The sequence below is a fragment of the Camellia sinensis genome, chromosome 1 (genome assembly GCF_055761805.1).
Source record: "Camellia sinensis isolate YWXY chromosome 1, ASM5576180v1, whole genome shotgun sequence".
NCBI lineage: Eukaryota > Viridiplantae > Streptophyta > Magnoliopsida > Ericales > Theaceae > Camellia > Camellia sinensis.
Window position 1 is genome coordinate 207,457,031 of NC_138961.1, and position 26,657 is coordinate 207,483,687.

Genomic DNA, 26,657 nt, shown 5'->3' on the forward strand with positions numbered 1-26,657 from the left:
AATGCCTGGCATGTCGTAGGGCGTCCAGGCAAACACTTCGATATTAGAGGTCAAGAATTTCAAGACCTCTAATCTCTCAGTGCTGGACAACGATGAGCCAAGCAAGAAGAACTTATTCGGGTTCTTCTCATCTATTTTTACCTCCACCAAGTCCTCCACCGCTTTCTGATCAGCCTCTTTGCCGACGTCCGCGAATAGTTCATTACTTTCTGGTTCTTCCACCGAATGAACGTATCCTTTGGTAGCTCGGCTTCCATTCGCTGTGGCGAAGCATTGTTTTGACATGATCTGATCGCCATAGACTTCTTCAATTATGCCGGTGTCGTTGGGGAACCGCATTACCTGATGGTATGATGACGCTACCGAACGCATGGCATGCAGCCATGTTCTGCCCAAGATGATGTTGTATGTGGAGGGGACCTTCAATACCCAGAACTCCACTTGTTTTGTTACACTTCCTGCTCTGACCGGAAGGATTATTTTGCCGACAGGCCACTCTGGCATGGAGTTGAATCCAATCAGGGGAGAAACTGCAGGCGCCAAGTCTTTGTCTTGCAGCTTTAGTTGTTTGAATGTGTCGTAATACATGATCTCACATGAACTACCCTGGTCAATCAGAATCCGCTTGACGTCAAAATCCTTGACTCGGAGAGTGACAACCAGGGCATCATTATGGGGGCAGTAAATTCGTTCTAAGTCCTTATCCGAAAAGGACATGACGTTTGTTGCCTCTGTCCTCCCCTTCTTGATGGCAGGTTGGGCACTTAATATTTCCCTAAAGTGCTCAGCCTTCTTGATTGAACCTCTGAGCTCGCATACGCGCTCAGGTTCGAAAACTCCATGAATTACACTGATAATGCCTTGAGGTGGTGCATCGATTGGCATTCTATTGGGATGGTCATTATGATCTTGGGGGGCCGGTTGCGCTCCTCCTTCAATGTACTTGTCCAAGTGGCCTGCTGCCACCAATTCTTCCAAGTGCTGTCTCAGTGGCGTGCAATTCTCAGTTCGGTGCCCCTTTTCTTTGTGGAAGGTGCACCGTGATCTGTCGTCGTAATTCTTCTGGGCTTCCCCTAGCTTGGCTGGCCACTTCACAAATGGCTCGTCTTTTATTTCGCCCAGAATCCGATATATTGATTTTTTGAACACTGTTGTTATGGCAGTGCGGATTCTCAACCATCTTTTGTCTGGGTCTTCTCCGTTATCTCGTCTGCCACGCCCGTTTTTATTCTGCCGATCTACTGTATTGACCTTTGCTGAGGTCTTCTTTTCTGGTACCACGGTTGCACTAGATTTTGCTTTTGCACGTGCGCCATCCTCTTCTACCCTGATGTGCTGATGCACTCTCTCCATCAGGGCCTCCATGGTGAGGGGTGGCGTCATGGTAATTGAATCCCTTAGTCGGTTCCCTACTGGTAGGCCTCTTTTATATTGCGCAATGGCTAGATTGGTGGGGCAGTCTCCAATCTGGTTGAATGTCTCCCAGTAGCGACTGTTGTAAGATTTGAGGGTCTCTTTTTCACCCATGTCGATGGAGAGTAATTGGTCTATCTCCACCGGTGTTTTAGTGTTTGTTCGAAACCTTGTTACGAACGCTTCTGCCAATTGGGCCCAGGAGGCTATGCTGCCCTCTGGGAGCTTTTCGAACTAAGTCAAGCCTAGGTCGCCAAGACTTGACGGGAAGAGTATGCACATTAAGGCCTCGTTTCGCCTGTACACAGCCATGACTTGGCGAAAGTGGCTCAAGTGTGAATACGGGTCCGTCTTCCCTTCATATGTATTGAATTTCGGCTGAAGGAAGCCTGATGGTAGGGGTGCGTTTTCGATCGCTGGGACAAACGGCGAAGTCTGTAGTCTTGCCAATGCCTTGTCCGTTGGTTCGTAGGCCGGTCGCGGTATTGGCATTCCAACCTCGACGCTTCCATGCGTCCGAGGAGCCAACCGTTGTAAGGCCGAAACTCGGTGTGGATCTCTTGCCCTGGCATCCTCCTTGTATCGTGCTTTTTCTTCTAGCACGGTTCGTAAGTCGGATGACCTGGGCAGCTCTGTTTGTCTGGATCTGGTTTGGTGTGAATGTGAAGGCCAATACGTGCTTCCTTCAGTGTATGATCTTTCGGATCTCGTTCTCTCAGACCTGGAGTGACGAGTCCTTGAAGATAAGGAGTGAGTGTCGCCTGTCCTGAGGCTTCTGCTCTCTCCTTGGGAGGGTGTAGTATTCCTACTACGATTCTCTGAGTGGTGAGGGGGCGTCTTGTGCTTGCGCCCCTCTCCTGTCGCCACATCTTTAGTCTTCATCTGGCGTTTCAAAGCCTCCATGTCCGCCGCCATCTTTCGAATTAGTTCATCTTGTTCCTTTACGCGGTCTTCCAGGGCTTGAGGATCAATCCTCCTCCTTTGCTTGTCAGGACTCTAAGAATGTCGAGGGCTGCTATTCCGCCTTCCCCTGCCACTCCTCCTGGAATTATGTTGTTGGGGCTCCAGATCTGCCATAGGAGGGACAGAGGGTAATCCTTCACGCCTTGCGCCCCCCTCTGGAGTTAGTCCGTCGACGGCGGACTACGGCAAGTCTTCAATGTGTGCCATTGAATGAGAAAAGGAGAAGCTTAGTCAAGAGGTTTTTGTTCTTGTCTGTTATTCCCACAGACGGCGCCAATTGTACGGGGAGGAAATAATTCTCCTCGTATAATCCTGTTGACCAAGTCCACGCTCCTCCGTACGACGTCGCTTTATCACCTGAAAACTCAAACGTGAGCTAGCCGGCGGGTGTGTGCCGGAAACCTCTTCGATGCCTAAGTCAGTAAGCTTGACAAATAGACAAAGTTTTATGTTCTCAAAAAGGTTGTGTTTAATTACCTCCTCCAAGGTGATGCTTGTGGGCTTTTATAAGTTTTCCGTGGCACAATCCTAGTAGGACTTGTATTTCTCCATGCAGAGTCCTCCTAGGATTCATTCTCCTAAGGATAATGCTTATCCTTTTACACCCTCCCCCACTGCTTAAACCAAGTGGGATGGTTTTCTTTATGGCCGAACTCCCATTCGACCGAAGTAAGAATGGCTATGCCGAGCCACAAAGTAGGCCATACTAACAGTAGTTCGGTTCTTCTTCATGTTACACCATATCTCGGTTCTCATACATGAACCGTGGTGTGTTTGGACCGATCACTGAGTAACAACATTACAACCGACCTATCCCGAATTCAATTATGACCGGACTACCTTTTGAGACCGGACTAACTCAAGCTGTCAAAACCGAAGCAGCTTTACATTCCTTTAGCCGAAGTAAGTCAATCATCTCCGCAGAGCCAGAGTAAATCTATCGTTCTTGAGCCGGAGTCACTTCAACAGCTCGGGCCGGAGTGACTTTTATCTCTTTTGGGCCGCAGTAACATTTCGGCCTTTTACCCAGTCCTTGGCATTTTGGGCCACCAAGTCCATCTCACAGCTCGGCCCAATTTTTACCAAAAATTACCCTCTCAGTTATGACCTATTGTAATTTTGTTTTTATTTATAATTGAAGATGTGTTGCTTGATTATAATTTATATAGTGGCCATTTTAGTTATGAATGGAAAAAGCATATGGAGGACAAACTCTACATGTTAAATGTACCTAACAATCCAATAAATTTCATATATCTTCATTGAGGTTAACTATGTTTGCATGTCAATAATGATAAATATCACCATTATATTGAAATTTTCATAAATAATAATATAACTTATCATGATCTCTTTACTTTCAATCAAAATAACTATTATTGTTCTCATAATTTAAAAAATGTCATTGACATTTCACTTTAAATAATATTTTTATAAATTTTTTTATTTTAAATATTTTCTTTATGTTTGAAAAAAAAAATTCCAAAAAACCTAGGGGGGGGCACGTGACCCCCCCGGCCCTTGTATGCCTCCGCCTCTGGCCACCGTTGATCGCGGCTGTCGATTTGGCTCCATTAGACACCGCCATTGTTGTACGAAATTGTCACTCCTCGTACTTCCCCATATTTTTCACCAAGTCGAAAGCTAGGTTTCCGTCACCCTTCGTCACCGCGAGCCTCTCTAGGGTAGTGATCGTCATTCTCAATGGATTGTCTTCCCTCAGATTTGTTCAAATTCAGATTTACAGCGAAGATAGTTATGATACATCAAATGAAATCACTTATTAGTCATGCTTTTATTGCATAGATCTGAATCCAAACATAGAGAGAGAGAGAGAGAGAGAGAGAGAGAGAGAGAGAGAGAGCTGGGGTTCGCTGAAAATCACCTCCCTTCGCCGGAAATCACCTCTCTGGTTCTAGCGAGAGAAATGAGTGTGTTTAGTTTATATACATGGCACACTTGCAATAACTTGAAATTGTGAGAGGCATTTAAGTCATTTTATCCCCTCAAATCCTAGCTGCACGCTTAAGCTGAATCAAAAAGCACCTCATTCCCAACTCAAAGAATAATCACCCTTTTGACTTAATTTAAGTTAAAAGTTGACCACTTGAGATACACCAAATACACAAAAATCACTTAATTTAAGTTAAAAGCTGAAATAAGCTGGATTTAAGCTCTACCAAACACCCCCAATGCATAGTGCTGGCTTTCCTATAGTTGTATATCCAGATTAGAGGGTGTTGGCTGAGTTTGTGAGTTCTATCACTAATTTCTTTTTAATAATTTAAATCGTTTATTTTATAATATTCTTTGTGTATATATAATTTATAAAAGAAAAATTGATAAAGATTCATGTAACTAATGTATTTTCTCCAAATTTTAATGAAGATTAATATAATTTATCCAAACATATATAATATTGTTTTTCTTTTTTTCTCATTTCTTTTTTCTTGTGTGTGTGTGTGTGTCTGTAGATGGTGGGGGTTTGGGGTTGATGAATAGTGTCCGAGGCCTTTCACATCCAGGCCAGCCCATTTGAAGGGTGAAAAGAAGGGTCACCTTTTATATTGAAGTTTGGGTCTGTGCAGTTATGGAATGGACTTAAAGGCTCAAAGCCCACATAATTTATTTTGGGAAAAAAACAGCAGTTGGACAGTAATTTTTTTATTTTATTTTATAAAGCAATGGAAAATTTTATATATTTTAATAATTAAAATACTTTACTTTTTTATGATTTTATAATTTTTTTTTTTTTGGTACTGTCACCAGTTATTTCCCCATTTATTTTATGCATTTGAAAATTGCAAGTGACATTAGAAGTTGAAACTGGCCGTATCAAGCATCATCTAGGATAGACATTCTCTTTGTGGCTAAGAAATGTGGAGTTTAGATAGGGCTTTCATGGTTGGTTTTTGGTGATATATATATATATATATATATATCATGCTCGAAACTGGGAATAAAATATATATTCCAAAAACATTGTATAAAGAAAAAAAAAAGAATGAAAAACTTAAAAGTGATATAATTAGATAATTATTCATTTGACCCAAAAAATGAAAATGTTGTTACTGATTGCTTGCTAGTTTTTTTATTCATAAATTACTAGAGTAATCATTATTTTTTATATGCTTTTATGTTTACATTTCGACCTATGAATATTCTGTACTAAGAAACAACCAATTACCCTATTTATCGACTTTCAAAACTTAAACTTAATAATTATTTGATATGTGTGATTGGTAGATTATATGTATCAGGAAATTAATCAGAACAAAATCCTAACAAAAAATAATATAAAAATAAAAAATCTCGTGTAATTTGTATAATCTAGTTTCCAAATGAAATTGGTAACATTTTCACTTTTTATTTCGCAAACAAGTATACTAAAATAGTCAATAACATTGAATTCTCAAAATTTTCATTTAATGTTTTAGACAATGAAGACCAAAGCCCATAAAAAGAAAAATAAAAAATCATTTAGTTGGAGAAATATATAAAATCCAAAAATTGCAAGTTACATGATAATTCTTGAAAGTGGATGGTGTGAGGGGTTAAATCAATTTAGATTATTACTATGACATATACATGTAATTTTTCAACTAATTAGATTGTTCAAAAACAGTAAATTGGACCGAATTTACCTCCAACTCAATTGATCAAAGATGATCACTTTAAACTGTCCAAAAACACTCTGCATGCAAATCCAAAAATTAAAACAATAACAAAAACAAAAACAAAAATACTCTGCATGAAAATGTGTCACATAGTATTGTGTTTGATCACCATGAAAGCATCTCTAACTCTTCATTAAATTTAAATTTAATTAAAAGTTTAGTTAAAAAAAATGCAATCCATCCGTCAAACTTATATGAAATCAAATTTTGATTAAATATTTAATCAAATGATGGATGAATTATATATTTAATCAAATCTACAATAATTTCTTTTTTTCATTTATGTTTGATGAAATTGTTAAAAGATGAATTAGTTTGTTAACACAAAACCAAAAATTAATAAAATAAAATTTTAAGATAAATTACAAATACACCCCATGAAATTTGTTTAAATTATAAATTGTCTCATGTGGTTTAGAAAATTACAAAATTGTAAGAATTTTTTATTTAACAAAATTAATAGAAAGAAATTAAATTCTAACTACTCTCTCATACAACAATAAAATCTAAATTATTAATTGAAATATATTTTAGACATCATTAAAAATTATTAATTAATTTAATGATTTATTAATAAAATGAGTCATTTATCATGTCATTACAAACTTGAAGGTGAAAAATGTAATTTGCAAAACCATAAAGGGTAATTTATAGTTTAAACAAAACTTAGAGGTGTAATTCTAATTTACACAAAATTGTTATCTAACCAACCGCCAGAACCTCAGCCATAACCAACAGAAACAGAGCGCATAAGAAAAAAAAACAGACACCAGAAGGAGGAGAGAAACAGAGATGGCAATGGCGACCGCAGTTCGCAGACTCTCTTCTTCAGTACACAACCAGCCAATCCATCGTGTCTTCAATGGCGGCTCATTCTACTACCTGGTTCTTTTCCTATTGCATCTCTTTTAATGCCTATCCATGTCCTGTTTCACCACGAATTGATACTCATTTATATGGTTTTTGTTTTACAGTCGTCTTTGCCGAACGAAGCTGTCTATGAGAAGGAAAAATCGCGCAAATCAGTTAAGACCGTTAACTGTCTCATATAGTGTTTCACTATCTGATGTGATTTTTATAGCTTGTTTTGATCTCATTTCGTGTTACAGTGGCCAAAGCAATTGAATGCTCCGCTTGAAGCTGTCGATCCTGAGATTGCCGACATCATCGAGCTCGAAAAAGCTAGACAGTGGAAGGTATACAGTCTCTCTCTCTCTCTCTCTCTCTCTCTCTTTCTATATACAAACATGGTTGTGTATTCGTATCATTAGATTGAGTATTTGAACATTTGTGTATTTTTTTACCAATATTAGTGGAGAATACTATCGAGTGTATTTGTTTCTTTTTACTTGTTTGGTAGCCAGGAAAATTGATGGAGAGTTCAGAATTTTGAACCTTGAAACAATAATTTGAGAAAGTGAGAGAGGATAGAGAGAGAGAGGGGCACAATTGTTTTATCTGTCAAAAGAATGTATTTACACTCAGAGAAGGCACTCTCTTTTATAGAGAGAAATGGATGCCTTGGATGCCTTGGAGGATGTCCACCGAAAGCATGCCTATGATGATGTCCACCTAAAGTAGACTAAAGGTGAAGATATACAATTATACAATTACCACCGAAAGTGGACTAAAGGTAAAGGGATATATACAATTATATATTAACACAATGATATACTAACATCCCCCCGCAAACTCAAGGAGGGAAAGCATCAACCAAGTTGAGTTTGGAAACAAGATCATTGAAGCGGCCAGGAGGATGAGCCTTAGTGAAGATATCAGCAGGTTGATCGATGGAAGCAATAGGGAGAAGACGAACAGTACCACAGGTAACATGCTGGCGAATGAAATGACAATCAATCTTAATATGTTTGGTGCGATAATGAAAAACATCATTGTGAGCAATCTGAATGGCACTCTGATTGTCACAATAGAGAGGGGTAGAATCAGAAGAAGAAACACCCATATCAGCAAGGAGCCAGCGAAGCCAGAGAAGTTCCTGAGTAGTATCAGCAAGAGCTTGATATTCAGCTTCGGTGCTAGAGCGGGCAGTGAGGGATTGTTTTTTGCTACGCCAAGCAAGAAGAGAATCCCCTAAGAAGAAGCAGAATCCCGTGGTGGAGCGTCGATCCGTAGGATCCCCAGCCCAATCAGCATCAGAAAAGGCACGCAGTTCAAGAGAGGAGGAAGAAGAGAAGTGAAGGCCATGGAACAGAGTGCCTTTGAGGTAACGAAGGATGCGGAGTAGAGCAGTATAGTGGGGAGTGCGAGGAGCCGACATGTACTGACTGACAATGTGAACAGCATAGGCAATGTCAGGACGAGTTACTGTGAGATAGACAAGGCTGCCGACGAGTTGGCGATAAAGAGTAGCATCAGAGAGAAGAGTCCCATCAAGAGGAGTGAGACGTATCTGAGGATCAACTGGAGTAGAGGTAGTTTTGCAATCAGTAAGACCAGCACGAGCCAGAAGATCAGAAGCATATTTGGCCTGGGATAAATAGGAACCAGTAGAGTCATGAGAGACTTCAAGGCCCAAGAAGTAGTTAAGAGTACCAAGGTCCTTCATCTCAAACTGGCGGTGGAGGAACTGTTTGGGGTGGAGAATACCAGCTTCATCATTACCAGTGATAATCATATCATCCACATACAGAAGAAGAAGAGTGGTACCATGAGAAGTAGTCCGTATGAAAAGAGCAGAGTCATAGGAGCTAGAGGTGAACCCGAAGTCATGAATGGTAGAACTGAACGTAGCAAACCAAACACGAGGTGCTTGCTTGAGGCCATAGAGAGCACGCTGGAGTTTGCAAACCTGATGAGGGGGAAAAGTGGACCCAGGTGGAGGTTGCATGTAGACCTCCTCAAGAAGATGACCATTGAGGAAAGCATTTTTGACATCCATCTGAAAGAGCCCCCAGTGGCGAGCAGCAGCAACAACAAGTAAACTGCGAACAGAGGTGAGCCGAGCAACATGAGAGAATGTCTCCTCATAATCAATACTATATTCTTGGTTGAAACCCTTGGCAACAAGACGAGCTTTGTAGCGTTCAATAGAGCCATCAGAATGTGTTTTGATTTTGTAAACCCATTTGCAACCAATGGCAGTCTTGCCAGGAGGAAGATCAACAAGATCCCAAGTATGAGCTTTGTCCAAGGCCTGGAGTTCATCAGTCATAGCTTGCTGCCAAAGAGGATTAGTACAAGCCTCACGATAGGAGGTAGGTTCATAAGTAGAGAAGGCAGCAGATCCAACAATATAATCACGAAGATGGAGAGGAGGTTGAGTTACCCGGCGTGGTCGACCTGTAGGAGGATCGGTGGGAGGAAGAACTGGTGGAGAAGGAGGTGTGGCAATAAGAGGTAGACCTTCAGGAAGAGCAGGCTGAACAGGATCAGGAGCGAGCAAGGGCGTCTCGATGAAGGAGGAACCTGTATCAAAATCAGCAGAAAAAAGATCTATGGAAGGATTAGTAAACAGTACAGTAGTGGAAAGTGCGGGTAAGTGAAAGGAGGATAGCGAGGAAAACATTTGGTGCTCCCAGAAAATGACATGGCGGGAGATACGAAGACGTTGAGAGAGAGGATCCCAACAACGAAAGCCTTTATGTTCAATCCCATACCCAAGAAAACAACAAAGACGAGAACGAGGTTCAAGCTTGGTGTGTTCATGGGATTGAAGTAGAACAAAGCAGGCAGAGCCAAAAACCCGGAGATTGGCGTAAGGAGGGGGAGTGCCATGCAGACGTTCAAAGGGAGTTTGATTATGGATGACAGGGGAAGGAGCACAGTTGATAGTGTAAACAGCAGTGAGGGCAGCTTCCCCCCAAAAGTTTTCAGGGCAGGAAGAAGAGAGAAGTAGAGCGCGAGTAGTGTCAAGAATGTGCCTATGTTTCCGTTCAGCGCGGCCATTTTGCTGGGACGTGCCAGCACAAGATCGATGAGGCAGTGTACCATGATGTTGAAGAAAGGAAAGGAAATCGGAATCTCGATATTCCATAGCATTGTCAGAGCGAAAATTTTTGATGGTTTTGGAGAATTGGGTGTGGACCATTTGGGCAAACTTATAATAAATGTGTTTAAGTTCAGACCTATTTTTCATGAGAAACAACCAAGTAAACCGGGAAAAATCATCAATAAAAACAACAAAATAGCGGGATCCTCCCATAGTAGTAGTAGGGGAGGCCCCCCAAATATCTGAATGTATAAGATCAAAAGGTGCAAGGGAAACAGACGTACTTTTATTAAATGATAAAGCAGGTTGTTTGGCAAGTTGACAGGGGATACAATCAAAATTATCAGGAATTACATGACCCAACTGTCCACTAGAAACCAAAGACTTCAAGCGATTAACAGAAATATGCCCTAAACGACAATGCCAAAGATGAAAGGGAGATAATGAGGAAGTAGATGTAGGAGCAGCAATCTGAGGAGAGGCAGGCACATGAAGGTGCAGGAGTTCATAGAGACGTCCATGCTTACGGCCGATCCCAATAGTCTGCCCTGTCTGAGGGTCCTGTACCAAACAATCAGTAGCAGAAAATGTGACAGTTAGACCAAGTTCACATAATTGACCAATGGAAATAAGGTTTAAGGTAAGAGCAGGGATATGATAAACTTGAGGGATAGATAAAGAAGGGGTGGAAACAGTACCAACATGACGGACAAACATGAGGGAACCATCAGCAGTATGTATTGAGGGAATATGAGGAGATGAAGAGAAGGAAGAAAAGATAGTAGAACTGGATGCCATATGATTACAACAGGCAGAGTCAAAATACCAAGAAGAGTTACCTGGGATTACAGACAAAGCAGTAGGAGGAGGTGTACCAGAGGGGGAGAGAAGTTGTTTGAGCATGGCCTCTACATCCGTCGGAGAAAAGCTAGGGGTAGACGGAGCAGGTGACTCAGAAAATCCCGCAGAGGTGGCAGCATTAGTGTGAGGAGACTGATTCCCGGAAGCAGCAGCAGCAGTGTGATGAGTCTGATTCCTAGAAGCAGTAGTAGCAGTGTGATGAGACTGATTCTGGGAACGATGAAAGCTTCCCCAGGAGGAGCCACCGCGAGAGGAGTGGCTATTGGATGATGATCGGGATGGATTGCGAAAACAATCCTGTTGTAGATGACCAGGACCAAGTTTGTTGCAGTAGCGGCAGGATCGGACGGGGCAATTGACCAGGAGATGGGTTGAAGGAAGGCCCCGATTCTGACAATAGAGGCAAGCAGTGGTCCGTTGGGTAAATGATGGCCGGTACGGAGGAGTGGCAAGAACAGAGTCCACATGATGAGTGTGAAGAGTACCGAGACGCGTCTCCTCTGATAGCAACTCAGAAATTGCTTGTTCAAGAGTGGGCAAGGGATGGCGATGAAGCAGAGAGGCACGTACGGGCTCAAAGGAGGCAGTAAGAGCCACAAGAAAGTGCACTAACCTTTGCTGGTTGCGATAGATAGTAAATAAAACAGCATCTTCGGGGGCATGCCAAGTTGGTTCTGAAAGAGCAAGCTGATCCCAAACAGAGTACATTTGAGAAAGGAAGTCATTAATGGACTGAGTGGATTCTTGGCGCATGCGGTGAAGTTGGGTCTGAAGTTGATACTGGTGGGCAAGACCAGTAGTCTGGTATCGTTCTTTCAAGAAATCCCAGATGTCTTTTGCAGGAGTAGTTACAGAGTCAAGCTGAAAGCGACCAAACTGAAAACTGATAGAGGTAATAGAGGTATTACGAAACCAGGTAATGATTTGGTAATTCTTATTGTCCCATTCCTCAAGTCGGTCTTCAAATGTAGCAGTAGAAACAGTAGTTTCATTAGTGTCACTGTCTTTCACCGGTTTAGTCACATCCCCGGTGACAATTCGCCAAAGCTTCTTTCCTTTGAGGAAGGAGGACATGGGTTGGGCCCACAGAACATAGTTTGAACCATTCAAAATAACGGAAATAGGATGGGAGGCATCAAGACGATCCATAATACTAGTTGAATAGGGTTTAAAGTAATAGGATAGACCTGTAGGAGCAAAATTAGGTAAAACAGAGTGTACCAGTGAGTCCGGAAGGTCGAAAATAGCCAGGAAAGGTATGCTGGACAGAGATGATGTCAGCAAAGATGTCAGCGGCGCACGTTAGCAGAGTGCAGAAAGGAGCACGTTAGCAGGAAGCGGCGGTGCACGATAGCGGCCAGGCGCAGACGCGGCGCACGGTAGTTGTTTCGGCGCACGCGGGTGCACAGTAGTGAAATGGCGCACGAAAGGCGCACAGTAGCAGGCGCGGCGTACGGAAGAGACAGGGCTGACGTCAGCCGCGGATCTTGTGGGTGCGTGTGGGCGCGTGTCGGAAGTGACAGACGACGGATGGCGCGTGCGGGCGCGTGTGAGAGTGGTGGCGGAAATGATGACGCGCAGTGGACACCGGCGGCGCGTGTGGGCGCGTGGAAGGTTTTCTGAGGCCGGGCTTGGTGCCGTTGGAATCGTGAGGAAATTTCGAGTGGTTTGGTGTAGTGCCGCTGTGTATGGGACTAAACACCAAAATCGCAAATTGCCAGAAATGTAACTCTGGGCTCTGATACCATGAAACAATAATTTGAGAAAGTGAGAGAGGATAGAGAGAGAGAGAGGCACAATTGTTTTATCTGTCAAAAGAATGTATTTACACTCAGAGAAGGCACTCTCTTTTATAGAGAGAAATGGATGCCTTGGAGGATGTCCACCGAAAGCATGCCTATGATGATGTCCACCTAAAGTAGACTAAAGGTGAAGATATACAATTATACAATTACCACCGAAAGTGGACTAAAGGTAAAGGGATATATACAATTATATATTAACACAATGATATATTGTTTTATGTTGCATTGCTTAATTTTGCTCAAAGATGAGAAATTCATTTTAATTTTACTATTGAATGGAGGGATTGTTTTCTCAGTTTTCAAGTAAAAGATCAATCTAAGGTTCAAATTTTGGGTATTTTAGTTTCATTTTCTGAGCAACCAAATGGACAGTTGGAACATGAAGTTGTTACCTGCAGTTTCATTTTTAATTTAGTCTCTGATGGGAATTCATCTTGTGTTTTGTGAAGGGACTTGAATTGATACCGTCAGAGAATTTCACATCCGTCTCTGTGATGCAAGCAGTTGGATCAGTAATGACTAACACCATCAGTGAAGGATATCCAGGTGCTAGATATTTTGGAGGAAATGAGTATGAAGATCCCTAAATTTACTTTTTAATTTTATTTCTTATTCTTATGCTTCTCGAGATATATGTAAATTTCTATTGATTAATGTATCAGCTAACATTAGCCCTCCTACATTTTGTTTGTCTAATTCCTCTTTAATTGAATTTTGTCTTTTAGGTATATTGACATGGCAGAATCCTTATGCCAGAAGCGTGCTCTAGAGGCATTTCGGTTGGATCCTGCAAAATGGGGAGGTATGTGTCATACATATGTATGGCAAAAATGCAAGAGACATCTTCAGATATAATTTAAAAATAAAATTAAAAAACTTAATAGAAAGAACATAGGCTTTCTTCATGCCATTCTTGAGGAAGATTCCAAATTTGATGAGGAAAATCAATCATCAAATCACGCACCAGCAATCAGCAGTCTTTAAGATTCTAAACAGTCTGAGTCATATTGAAGATTTTGGGAGAGTGATAAAACTTTAAGTAAAAAAAATAATTTAAAAGTAACTTAATTTCTAATCTTATTTTATGATGCAGTGAATGTGCAGTCCCTATCTGGGTCTCCATCTAATTTTCAAGTTTACACTGCTTTATTAAAACCTCATGAAAGAATCATGGCTCTTGATCTTCCTCATGGTGGGCATCTTTCACATGGCTATCAGGTGCTTACAACTTCTATTATGGTTTTCCTGCTAAATTACTGGTTCCTGTTTTCAGCTTATGATTATCCTCTCTTGGTTACATATTATGGTAGTAGTCTCATTTTCCCACATTTTTTCCTATTGGGTAGACGGACACAAAGAAGATATCTGCAGTATCAATATTTTTTGAGACAATGCCATACAGATTGAATGAGAGCACTGGCTATATTGACTACGATCAGGTTTTCTTCTTTGCTTATTATTGTGGTTTTTACCTTGCTACCTTGACCCACATTCTATTCAACTTTCATTCTTATGGAACCTTCTATGCGAATCAAAGCATTTTTCATTATGTTTTCCTTTGCTTATTCTATTTTTGTCAAATAATTGTGATGACAATAGGAAGAGATGCTTGAACGTAACTCTGAAAATACTCGAAGGAAAAAGTAGAGTTTCTTTAACATAATGCATGAATCATTTGATCAAATTATTGTGTTATTGGCCCTTTTTCCATTTCCTGCACTTCATTTTTTTAAAACCTATACAAGCAAGCATATAGACTGTTGAAGTTCAACAGGTTCTCGTCAGTTAGGGAAAAGCCAGTTTTAATCATTCATGTTATCTACTTTGACATTTTAAGTGTGCCTTTGTAAAATGTGTAACCTCTACCTGTTTGTTAGAAGTAGGCTTTTCATGATTTTGAAAATGTCAAATGGCAGCTGGAGAAAAGTGCAACACTCTTCAGGCCAAAACTGATAGTTGCCGGTGCTAGTGCTTATGCACGTCTCTATGATTATGCACGCATTCGCAAGGTAAATCCACTAGATAGATCAACGACATTTTAGTCAATATTTTAGTAGGGCAATGATAGAGACCAGTAAAAGTGATGCTCTAAAGCAACCACTAATGACGTGGCATCTACTTTTTTTTAAAAAAAAAAAAAAAAGAGACACAACAACATTGTGGCAGTGGGTGGGACCCACTGCCACATCCTTAGTGGTGGCACTAATTAGTGTTCCCACTCATTTTCCTTACTATGTATTGCACAGGTCTGTGACAAGCAGAAAGCTATTATGTTGGCAGATATGGCACACATCTGTGGGTTGGTAGCATCTGATGTCATCCCATCTCCCTTTGACTATGCTGATGTGGTGACCACCACAACCCACAAGTCACTTCGTCACTGCAGGAAATTCTGCTTTTAGCGGCGTTTAAAAAACGCCGCTATAAGTGTTAAAAACGCCGCTAATTCTTTTTGCGACGCTTAGCATCAAGCGCCGAAGACGCGGCCGTCGCTATAACTTCCTGACGTTTTAAAAACGCCGTTATTTTAGTATAGACGGCGTTTTAAAAAACGCCGCTAAATACCTTACTTGACAATACCATGACGTCATTATGATATTTAGCGACATTTTTTAAACGCCGTCATATCTTTTTAAAAAAGCTAACCGTTAATATTTTGGGTTTTAAGCGGCGTTTTAAAAAAAACGCCGTGATATCTCTTTTTTTTTTTTGAAATTGTGCTAATTTATGTGATTAAACTAAAAAAATACATATAATAAAAATGAATAACACTAATATGAAATAATAACTTACATTCAAATATCAAATGCATCATTAATTCAACTTCCCATTCACCAATCACCATTACCCACAACATAACATATCCACAAATGATATTTTAATATTACCCCCAAAATAACATATCGAAAAATTGTATTCACAATTCTCAACCAAAAAATTAATTACTACCTTGTATACAAAGCCACAAAATTGCTATCAGTCAAAATATGTTATATATAAGAGGACTAAATTTCCAATAGAAATCTTATATAGTAAGTTTTTTGAGTGAATACAGTCTCGTATCCAGAATACAAAATTGCTATCATTTGATCAATTATCTCTTCATCTGTTAGATTATATCTGTTTTCTTCACCCCCATTCATTAGGAGACCAAGCATGGCATGTTTGGTTTCTTGGCAAGCTCTTCTTTCCTCTACGAGTCGTCTCAGCATGCTACAGATAAGATCAATGAAATATTCTATATCTTCAAAACTAGAAAGGTGCCATCATCATTATTTCACATAAATTTATGAGCACACATCAGCATCATGAAAAGTTCAAAAAACTATTGCATTCAGCAGCACTGTCACGTAAGATTTGGCTTATAAAGATGAGTACAGACAGATGAGAATGATTAAAACCATGATAATCAGACAATACTTATAAAGATGGTGATGTTGTTACTAATTTATTATGGGTTCACACCTCTTTCCAAATGCATGAAACTGACTCAATGAACAGACTGATGCACTTTCAAAGGTAGCTTTTGTATAGAAACTCACCTATTAAGAGTAGCCGAAACAGTCTCCTGCACAGCAGCCCTCCAGTTGTAGCCTCTGTTTGATGTAACATAAATTGCTCCTTGGTCAGTTACCATCTCTGCACTATTTTCTCCAGTTGCCTCTATATATACCTGCAAATGTCACAATAAAATGACAGTTATCCTTCTAAACTACAAGCAAACAAAGCAAAGTCTAATGATTGGGTTCTCTTTATATGAAATCAGACTATACCCTTAAATGATAGACAGCATGTAAACCAGAGAATCGCAAAGCTGGACTGCTTCATAGAGTATGTCAATTTGAGTCTTATTATCTTTCTTCTAAGTTAAGATGCTGCTGGACATATTTATTTATACTTCATTAGGTTAAGCAGTCAAGGGGTAGTTTGGTAATCTTTGGATTAGCTAGACATGGACTTTGGTATGAGTTCATGGGTCATATTATGGGACTTAACTACTCAATCTTCATTTCCAATATAGCTTAGCCCAGCATCAAGTTGGATGCAACGGAAATTCCCCAACAGCAACATAAGGTTGGGTGAGCCTGAGGGAAAACCAGTTGTTGATTAGTGGAGTTTACTCTGGTAAGGTAGGCCAAGAGTGGATAAGTACTCACGAATGTGTGTGCAATCAAATTCACTTAGCATGAGCAGTACAACAGCCCACAAAGGTTTTTATTCTATCTCCACTTTAAGATGGACCTTTCTCCAAAACACCCACACACAAACACACAAAAAGGAGGCAATAACCTCGAAAAATAGTGAGTTCTCAAACGTAGGCTCCACAAGCAAGAACCACGTCGCATAAGTAGGTACCACAAGATTCTTTCAATGAAGTTGAAAAACACAGCTAAGAAATGACAGATATCAAGATGTCAAAAGTTTAGAATACAAGAACATTCGTTTAGAAAAATCTCCAAATAAAATAGTCTTCTACATACAAAATTAAATCACAAAAAAATATCAAGAATGTTCATGTCAGCTTCATGGGGCCACTAAAGATACCTTCACTATTTTCACCAGAGGTCTGCCCCTTCGTGCTAACATATACATTCTTGGCATTTTTCTGTGGTTTAATTCTGTGTATATAAATTTAATCAATAAGATATCAACGAAAACAAAACCAATGATAGCCTCCCTATTCAATTAGGAAATGTCATGTTTATCTAATAAATGGTAGCAGAAATTTCTAGCGGCAATTGTATAATCATTTTGTTTAATTAAAGAAGTGATAACCAACATCATTGATGATAGGTCTAACTATTTGTTCTTGGTTTGTATAGCACAGCTCAGGATTGAATTTGTTGATCTCTCTCTCTGTCTCTCTCTCTCTCTCTCACACACACACACACACACAAACCAAAAAGGACAGAAGATTTGGCTTTAGAAGAGGCCACTCAACCCTGTTGAGTTTCACATGTAAGAAGAGGCCAGCACTTATATGACGAGTAACTAAAACTACTCTGTCGAGAAATCAACATGCCTAACACAAACAGAATATCCAAAAGGAAAAATTACATAACGAAAACTAAAAGTGCTCAATTAGACTGTGTTGAAAATTGAGTATTCAAGTTCATATTACGATGAAGTAAATTGTAAGTGATAACGAAACAGTTACCACTGTTGCGGAGGAACAAGCGGGTTTCTCCGTCATAAAGGGTTCCTTTTGCACGGTTATAAGCGAAGAAATCCTTGCATAAGTCATCTTGACCCTGTATTCACTCAAAAAAACTTACTATATAAGATTGACACCATGTATTATATATATCGACACCAGCAAGTCGCAATGTCAGAGACAAAATAAGATCAAAGGGAAAGAAAAGTTGAGGAATTAGTTGATTTAATCACCTTATTACAGAAGAAACAGCTACCGCAAGGCATTATGAAAGCTCCAACCACATGAGCTCCGACTGGAAATCTGAAGAATCAAGGCAAAACTAATCCTGTTATCCATGTTGAGGACCAGTCCATCATTTTGGGAGTTCTTAGTGAACCGTGATTAATTACAGCATATTTTTAAAGAAAATTTAAGTAAACCTTTCGATGATTTTGGTGTCCGTGAGGGGCCCATGCTCAACCACCTCACCTGTGATCTCATGACCCACAACACAAGGGCTAGCAAATGGAAGTTCACCTATGATTACGTGAAGATCAGAGTGGCAAACCCCACAGGCTGCATATTTCAAGCACTCGCGGCATATAATGACATCATAAAATGCTCAGTTATATATATACATGTTTGTGTATATAATATGCTCAGATATTATGATGAATAATGTGTGTGTGTGTGTGAGAGAGACAGAGACAGAGATCCTCTGCTCCCAGACAGACAGAGATCATCTGCTGCCAACAATTACAAGGCTCTACACAAGCAAATCAACTATCCTCATTGTTCTCAAGTCGACCTTAGCTCTTCAAAAGTTGCAAAAATGCAGAATCCATTATTTCCAGGACAAGATAAAAAAGAGCAAATAAGACCCCAAACAAACAAAAAATCCAAAACGGAAAATCCTCACAATTGTTTTCACTTCGGAATTGCTAATAAAAAAAAGTGATGGCAACCACATAGCTAAGTTATTCGATTCTCAAAACTAATCCTCGTGACTAATACATTCACAATTTCCACAAAAAATTTGAAAATTACCCAATAAGAGAGATATAGGAAGCTCAGACAAGCACACTAGACATATTTAGGGTCAACTCTGTGAACCAACCTTGCACTTTCTAAGCAGTGAAATAAAGTTTGTGTCGTTTTCTTTGGTGTACACTTCACATATCTGAGACAGACCAAAGATATGCTTCTCTTTCCATAGCCTGTTTCTCGTTCGTCCTTGTAAACATTTCCTTTTCAAACCCTACAAAGCGCAGAACAACAGAGGATAAATAATTTTGACAAATAGAAATACAATACAAGTCCATATAGTTCATAATTTGCTTTAACTATTCTAATTTCAATAAAGAATGATGAGAATCAGCTCACGACAAATAAAATAAAATAATTCTCTGTTTGTTTCGCTGGAAATCTGGAAAATGAGTTTCTCATTTTCTAGCATCTGGTACGACAGAAAACAGAATTCACTAATAGTTGAGTTGAAAATTTTAAAATTTAGTTGAAAACAAACAACATACAAGAAATAAAAGAAAATATGATACTGACACTTAAATCCAGATACAGGAAAATTATTAATGGAGAGAGTTTTACTCGTTTAACGGTTTAAGTAAACATGAACGGCATTTATGGAAAATATGCTACTGACAATTAAATCCAGATACAGGAAAATTTAATGGAGAGAAAGAGAACTCACATTAGTGCCAGCTCTCCAAATGATGATAATCTTTCAGCTGTATACAGATGCAGAACCCTCGAAACCTCTCCATCTTTTTCTTCCTGCTATTTATGATATCTTATTAACATTGTAACTGAAGAAATTTACAGGGAATAAGCTGCAACATAAAATCAGAAATATTCTCCTCTAGAAAACATGTATTTCATAAAATCAGCTCTCCAAATTTTTGCTTTCATAATCTGTTCTGGAGTTATATTACTATGTGTTTTCTTTTTCTTTTTTTTTTAAAATATGTTATTCAAACAGATTTGACAAATTACAATTGAGTAATTATTTGCTTATCAGTACATAATATAAAATAACTGTTTGACCAAAAATTGAAACTAACATACTTTTTTTGTGCACCATGTGAAAACTAATCTGTTCTGCAGATTTTTGTTTGCAAAAGCCGTTCTGCTGTTATATTACTGTGTTTTTTTTTTTTTTTTTTTTTTTAAATCTGTTCTTCAAAATCTGTTCTTCAAACAGATTTGTCTATTACAGTTGAAAATTTTGCTTATGAGTACAAAACCTAAATTAACTGTTAGACAAGAAATTGAAACTAATATACATTTTTTTGTGATAAACTAATTTGTTCTGCACATTTACAAAGGAAAGATTAAAAATAATAGCAAACACCTGAACTAACGAAAGGACTAAAACTTCGTTTGATGACGGAACATGGAAATTCAAATGGGAACTTTAAATTACCTGTGTCATCCTTCCAAACAGAGTAGCCGAGGATGATCAACGGTGCTGAGGAGCCATTCCAGCAGCACCACTTGCTTTCAATGTACGCTGGGGCAACAGCAGAAGAGTCGAGGAATTGGACAACCAATAGGCTAAGATGTCATTGTTATCCTGGGTCTTTAATCCAAATAATAATACTTAGTTATGAGAAGCCAATTATGACAAAAAGCGAAAACAAGACACACTAGTAGCATATAGGATTAGATTATTCAAACCTCGATAGCATGGCCTATGGTCTGAATGATTCGGTTAAACACACTAGTCCGCTCAACTTCAAAAGATCTCCACTGTAGAAGGCATTTGTAGATGATACAAGCAGCAATTGGTCTGTTCCCTGCGAAGCCTAGGTGTTGTCCAATACATCGGATAAGAAGCTCCTGAAAGATCCCTTTGGTTTTAATGAAGGGCTATGCAGATTCTAAGGCATTTTTAACAGTAATCAACAAAAATGCTTGTTTAAAAAAAGGATTTCATAAAACATGAAAATTTACCAAAGTTGTCTTACTATGTATTGCACAGGTCTGTGACAAGCAGAAAGCTATTATGTTGGCAGATATGGCACACATCTGTGGGTTGGTAGCAGCTGATGTCATCCCATCTCCCTTTGACTATGCTGATGTGGTGACCACCACAACCCACAAGTCACTTCGTGGGCCACGTGGTGCCATGATTTTCTTCAGGAAAGGGCTGAAGGAGATTAATAAACAAGGACAAGAGGTAAGTTGTACAAAGAAAAATATTTTAGCACCATTATTATAATTCATTTGTCTTTTTTGGGGGGGGAGTTTTATGTTTTATTTAATGAAATTGCAGTAGTATGGGTTGAAGTAAAACAAATATTAATACTCTTAGCTTTTCTTGAAGGTGATGTATGACTATGAAGACAAAATCAATCAGGCAGTCTTTCCTGGACTTCAAGGTGCCCCACACAATCACAAAATTACCGGCTTAGCAGTTGCACTGAAACAGGTTGGAAATTGACAGGACAATATTCATTGAAACTTTCTAGAACTTATATACTACATGGTTAAAAAAAAAATTTGATTATTGCGTTTGGCCCAGTTGTCAAAATGAGGCTTTCTCAAGGTTTGAAGCCATATTGGATCCAAAATGGTCTTAAAATACTCAAAAAAGTAATCAACAATTTTATTCTTCATGTGATCTGAGGTACTACAGCCTATTACTCTACTCCTACTACTCCTACTAAACTCTACATTGCTCTCTTTTTTCAGACCTACCTTGTACATACATACACAATACAAACATGGGACTAGTTCTGATGTGACAATTTTTTTTCTTTTTTATTTTGTTAAATGTATTCTAGAAGCAGCTCTCTCTCTCTCTCTCTGTGCAATTGTGGAGGGAAATTTGAAATTACAATAATGCATTTTTTGGAAAACCAAACACATCCATTTTCAAAACATAGTTTTCAAATCATTTTTTTGAAAAATAACTCAAAAAAGTGAAACCAAACATGATGAATACTATTTTCATAGTTGTAGTTTTTAGATCAAACAAACTAATTTTGTTAATGGCGCGTGACATGCTGTTGAATGGATCATTGTAGACATATATGTTTATATGTGATCTTTGCAGTGATATCATGTAGTTTTATTGAGGCTCTTTGGTTATTCTGTATCATGATTCTGAGCAAATTCTTGGGAGTCTAGAGAAAAATGTTTTCCTGTTGGCCCATAGAGGGTTACTTTTTGAAATTATTCCAAGTACGCGTGCTAGTTTGTTTTGGGACTCTTAGCCTACGTATGAAGATAAATTGTTCGAACCTCTAATTTTGTGTTCTCATATTCTATTGTAATGCAGGCTGTAACTCCGGAGTACAAAGCCTATCAAGAGCAGGTTCTCACTAATTGTTCAAAGTTTGCACAGGTATGGCCCAATGACATGTCAGAACTTGTTACATCAAGTTCTCATGGGTACAGTGTTCTCTTATTCTCATACTTCCGAAGTTTTAATCAACGTGGTGCTCCCTCATCACTCATCCCTCATCTTGATGGAAAAGTTTAACTGGCCCTCCAATTTTGCAGACTTTAATGGAGAAGGGTTACGAACTTGTTTCTGGTGGGACTGCGAACCACTTAGTTTTGGTGAATTTGAAAAATAAGGTAAAGAAGAAAATGAATTCAATCTTTCAGTAGTTTGAAGAATTTCATTATTGAAAATTTTGTTTAGGAAATTGTCCAATTCTACTATAGCTACAGCTTTTTCACCAATGCCAAGGGCTTTATCACAAGCGATTAACTATACATGTCTGATATAGGACAATTCAAATGGCCTCATAAAATGCATGAGAGATATTGCTCCTTCCAGTTGATATCATTGCTAATTTTTTTCATGAAAAAAGACGAAATGTCACTTTTTGATTGGATTTCCTTTCCACAGGGTATTGATGGTTCCAGAGTTGAAAAGGTGTTGGAATCTGTTCACATTGCAGCCAACAAAAACACTGTTCCTGGAGATGTGTCTGCCATGGTTCCTGGTGGCATCAGGATGGGTAGAGTCCTCTCCCTTGATCAGAATGTAATTTGTACATCAATAATCTATTTTAACTAACAAGGTTTATGAACTCTCATGCTTCAGGAACCCCCGCTCTTACTTCCAGGGGATTTGTCGAGGAGGATTTTGCCAAAGTTGCCTACTTTTTTGATGCTGCTATAAAGTTGGCTTTAAAGATAAAGGCTGAAACTAAAGGTTTGTAAACTGATTGTATCCCAATTCTAATAATCGTCAATATTGTCCATTTGTATGTAGAAGTACACTGCTCCTCCTAGAACTTATCTTGTTTGGTGAACATAATACATTTGACACAGTCCGAGTGATCAAAACTCGCACATTCTACTGCTAACTAGGGAGTGCCTGCTGTTTTTTGAAAGCTAGGAACGAAGTTGAAAGACTTTTTGGCAACAATGCAATCTAGTGCTCCCATCCAATATGAGATTGTGAACCTGAAACATGATGTTGAAGAGTATGCAAAACAATTCCCAACAATTGGATTTGAGAAAGAAACCATGAAATACAAAAATTAAATGCTGCTGCACCAGGTAAATGCTTCATTGTTGAAATCAGAACTTGCAGCATAAGTCTCATTTTTTCTTGAGGATGATGTCCATACATTATTCTTTTTTTTTTCTCTTTTTTTTTTCAAACTTCAAAAAGATTTATTTTTGTGCGCTTATTATTTGAACTGGTGGTTATATCTTCTGGTGGTGCAGGTACCAAATGGAAAAAAACAGATGATTATACCAGTTGATGAAGGGGGATGGTGAAAGTAATGTGTGGGCAACATGTTAAGGATGTGAACTTAAAGCTTTTATCTATAATTACCAATAGAATCTTGTGTTCCATCTCCATGAAATTGTATATGTATATTAACTTGAGGACCCTGCAAATCAATAAACTTCCTTTGATTACAAAAAGAGCTGCTTCATTTTCTGCTCTGTCATGATTGATGTGATTGTACGCACAATGGAAACTCTTTTGCTTAATTGTTTCAGCAGAAAGAGTATGACTACATTGGAGGATGCAACAATGAATACAAAAAAGATTTGACAAACTTATGTCCAAGGATGTGTTGATAACTGAAACTAAACTGCAAACTAAACTTTATTATGAACAATTCGAGCTCGACTCATTGAAAGTTTGTTTGCTAAATATATGAGCTCAAGCTAAATATTCACGCTATGTATAAATCGTGCCAAGCTAAAAATAAATCCAAGCCTAAATTGGATAGGCTTGAGAACAAAAACGTACATAAATTAATATTTATATTAATGATATATCAAATATATTTTCATTGCTTTATTTTAATTCGTTGTTTATATTTAGTGTTGGCACAAAAGTACTATTTGATTAATGATAAGTTATTCCATGCTTATGAATCGGGTAGTTTTACGTGAAAATTTGTGATTGGTAAAAGTGATGGAGTCTATAAATTTGTTATTTTGAAATAAGGCATAATGAAAATATTATGTTGTGTTTATATTTTAAATATGCTGCATTTTGATTATTTTATAACAGTGAATAACTATTTCAATTACAAATCTAAATATAACAATCAAAGATCAAATTTAAACTTAAGAAAAATCAAGTCCATTGCATGTGTTTTTTATGATAATGAGAAATATGCATTGGGAGGGAAATTTGTAGGTTAAAAAGAATTATTGAGCTCTGATAAATAAAAAATATATATTATTGAGGGGCAAAAAAGAAAATTTCAAATAAAAGGAGAATCTATATAAAGTGTTAGAATTTACCATCACCTACCACCACTACTACCTCACCTACTCCACTAAACCTAACCCACTACACCACTACCACCTCACCTACTCCACTAAACCTAACCCACTACACCACTATCACCATCCACTACACACCATCCACTACACCTACATCTATATAAGGAACCATTTGTAATAGACAGAATATGAACAAACATAAATCAATCAATAATACAATTCTCTATTTCTCTTTATACATTAAATTTCTACATGGTATCAGAGCAAGGTTAAAGATCTTGGTGTTCTCGGTGTTCTCCGCCTTCCGGCGGGCGGCAACCTTGCCTTGACCGCTCGCCGGATCTCAACCATTTGAGACCTCCATCAACTCGCAAGACCTCTCTCACACCAATTTGATGTTCGCTTCAACCACAAAACCTTGCCGGATAAACACAAATTTCCTTAATTTCTTCTTTCATGGCAGATTCAACAACAACAACAACAACCACCACCACTGTCCTCTTCTCACTGTTGTCACCACTGTCAACCTTAACCCCTCGATGTCGTCCCTTCATTGCTCACGGGTGGTCTCGTTTGCGGCATGTACCAGCTTGTTACCTGGTGTGTTCGTTACAGTCGTGGTCGCCGATGGGCTGTTTTAATGGTTTGGTGAAGAGCTTCAACGTTGGCCATGGTGTCTTGTACCAGCTCCGGCGCTGATACTACAGTGCGTGAGGAGGGTGTGTTTCATGCTCCATTGGTGAGTGGTTCTTTTAAGTGTGATACAGCATGGGTTCACGTGCCATTGGACAGTGCGTTCCCGCCCATACGTGTGTACTGCAGTGTGTACAAGTGGGTGATATTCTGCCCACTGTTTTGTTCAAAACTTATAGCTGTTTTGTTGGGTTTTGTGGTTGTATTTGACTGGTTCATGAATGGCTCACGTGGGGTCCAACATGGGTAGCTTTTTCTGGCTGTCATTGCATATAATATTATATTTAAAAAAAAAAAAAATCCAGTGTCAACAAATTCTTTACAACCCAAACTTCTCTCTCTCTGCCCAAAGTCCACTTTTAGTTCAACATCTCACGGTCCAAACCCATTCTTCTTTTATTTATTTAATCACACCCATTTCATTCTCATTATCACATCCATACACACCGCCATCATGTTGTTCCAAATTTTCTTTATTTTATATATATATATATATATATCTTTTTATTATCCTATATTATTCAAACCCTCTCCACTTTCACACCACGCCGTCTGATCCCACTATACCCTTTTCTTTATTTTATTTTATCTTCCTTCTTTCACAAAAAAAAAAAAAAAATCCATTCACACGCAACTCGTTTTCCTTCCACAAACTTGTCATTTCTTCATGCCGGGGATCAACCCCGATCAGAATTTTACACCAACAAAAAAAAAAAAAAAAAAAAAAAAAAAAAAAACACAAAACAACTACATCCACAGGTGGGATTTTTCTTCTCTATTCAGCCGCCGGTCTCTTCTTCTTGCCTCCGTCTTGGACGGCCCTTGCCGGTGTTGCCTCCGTCTTTCCTTGTCCACCGAGCACGTTCACTCCCCCATACTCCTCCACTGCAGCATATGGAGGACCTCCAAATCGGAACATCACGGTGGCCTTCCGCTTCAGCTCCTTATTTTCTGTCTTTAGCACACTTATCTCTGCTCGCGCATCCTTATACATGCGTTGGAGCAGAGCCAGCTGGGAGTTTAACTGTTGCACCTCATTTGTCCTGCTCTGCAGCCGGTGCGACAAGTTTGTGACCGCCGTCATGGTTTCCACACATGACTTCAGAGTATACTGATTGGCCTCAATATCAGTTTGCACCGCCATTTTTTGCTCCACCGACCGCATCGGAAAGTTCAATGGAGCAAAACCAGAGGTGTTTGGTTGAGGTTCACTGGCCATCGCACCAGTTATTTCTCTTGTGGACTCGTTCAGTTCTGGAAAGAGCGTGAGCAGACCACGGGAAGAGGAGGCCATGTTCTGGGTAGCTGGACGGGAAGAAGAGGCCATGTTCTTGGTTACAGAGTATTACAGAGTTTCTCAGCAAAGGAAGAGTTTGTTTCAGAGGATTTTCAGAAGTTTTTTGTCTGCCTCAGCCTCAGCCTCCGTC

The 26,657-nt window shown here is 39.0% G+C and overlaps 1 protein-coding gene and 1 non-coding gene across 4 annotated transcripts; one reads left to right on the forward strand and one right to left on the reverse strand.

Moving 5' to 3' along the window:
* The first annotated feature begins 6,778 nt into the window (after nt 1-6,778).
* Nucleotides 6,779-23,718, forward strand: LOC114277169 (serine hydroxymethyltransferase, mitochondrial). Of its 2 annotated transcripts, XM_082893713.1 has the most exons (16): nt 6,779-6,938; nt 7,028-7,078; nt 7,163-7,249; nt 13,118-13,239; nt 13,394-13,470; nt 13,762-13,886; nt 14,015-14,107; nt 14,585-14,677; nt 20,804-21,001; nt 21,149-21,253; nt 22,106-22,171; nt 22,330-22,407; nt 22,685-22,796; nt 22,883-22,993; nt 23,180-23,343; nt 23,515-23,718. In XM_082893713.1, the coding sequence occupies exons 1-15, from the start codon at nt 6,846-6,848 to the stop codon at nt 23,326-23,328; spliced, it is 1,560 nt and encodes a 519-aa protein (XP_082749839.1). In that variant the 5' UTR covers nt 6,779-6,845; the 3' UTR covers nt 23,329-23,343; nt 23,515-23,718. The 2 variants fall into 2 exon arrangements, with proteins under 2 accessions (XP_082749839.1, XP_082749847.1); XM_082893721.1 differs by lacking the exon at nt 14,585-14,677.
* LOC114259562 (uncharacterized) lies at nt 15,530-20,797 on the reverse strand. Of its 2 annotated transcripts, XR_014343754.1 has the most exons (4): nt 20,246-20,797; nt 19,514-19,596; nt 18,923-19,063; nt 15,530-18,126 (listed from the first exon to the last, which is right to left on the reverse strand). It is a non-coding gene; the product is annotated as an uncharacterized LOC114259562 (transcript). The 2 variants fall into 2 exon arrangements; XR_014343748.1 differs by having other exon boundaries at nt 15,530-19,063.
* Nucleotides 23,719-26,657: the final 2,939 nt, after the last annotated feature.

Excerpts from the sequence above, each read along its gene's own strand:
- LOC114277169 (XM_082893713.1), top strand. The coding sequence starts at position 6,846 with ATGGCAATGGCGACCGCAGTTCGCAGACTCTCTTCTTCAGTACACAAC. Across the intron at positions 21,254-22,105 it reads TAGCAGTTGCACTGAAACAG|GCTGTAACTCCGGAGTACAA; the intron begins GTTGGAAATTGA and ends ATTGTAATGCAG. Across the intron at positions 22,994-23,179 it reads GATAAAGGCTGAAACTAAAG|GAACGAAGTTGAAAGACTTT; the intron begins GTTTGTAAACTG and ends TTTGAAAGCTAG.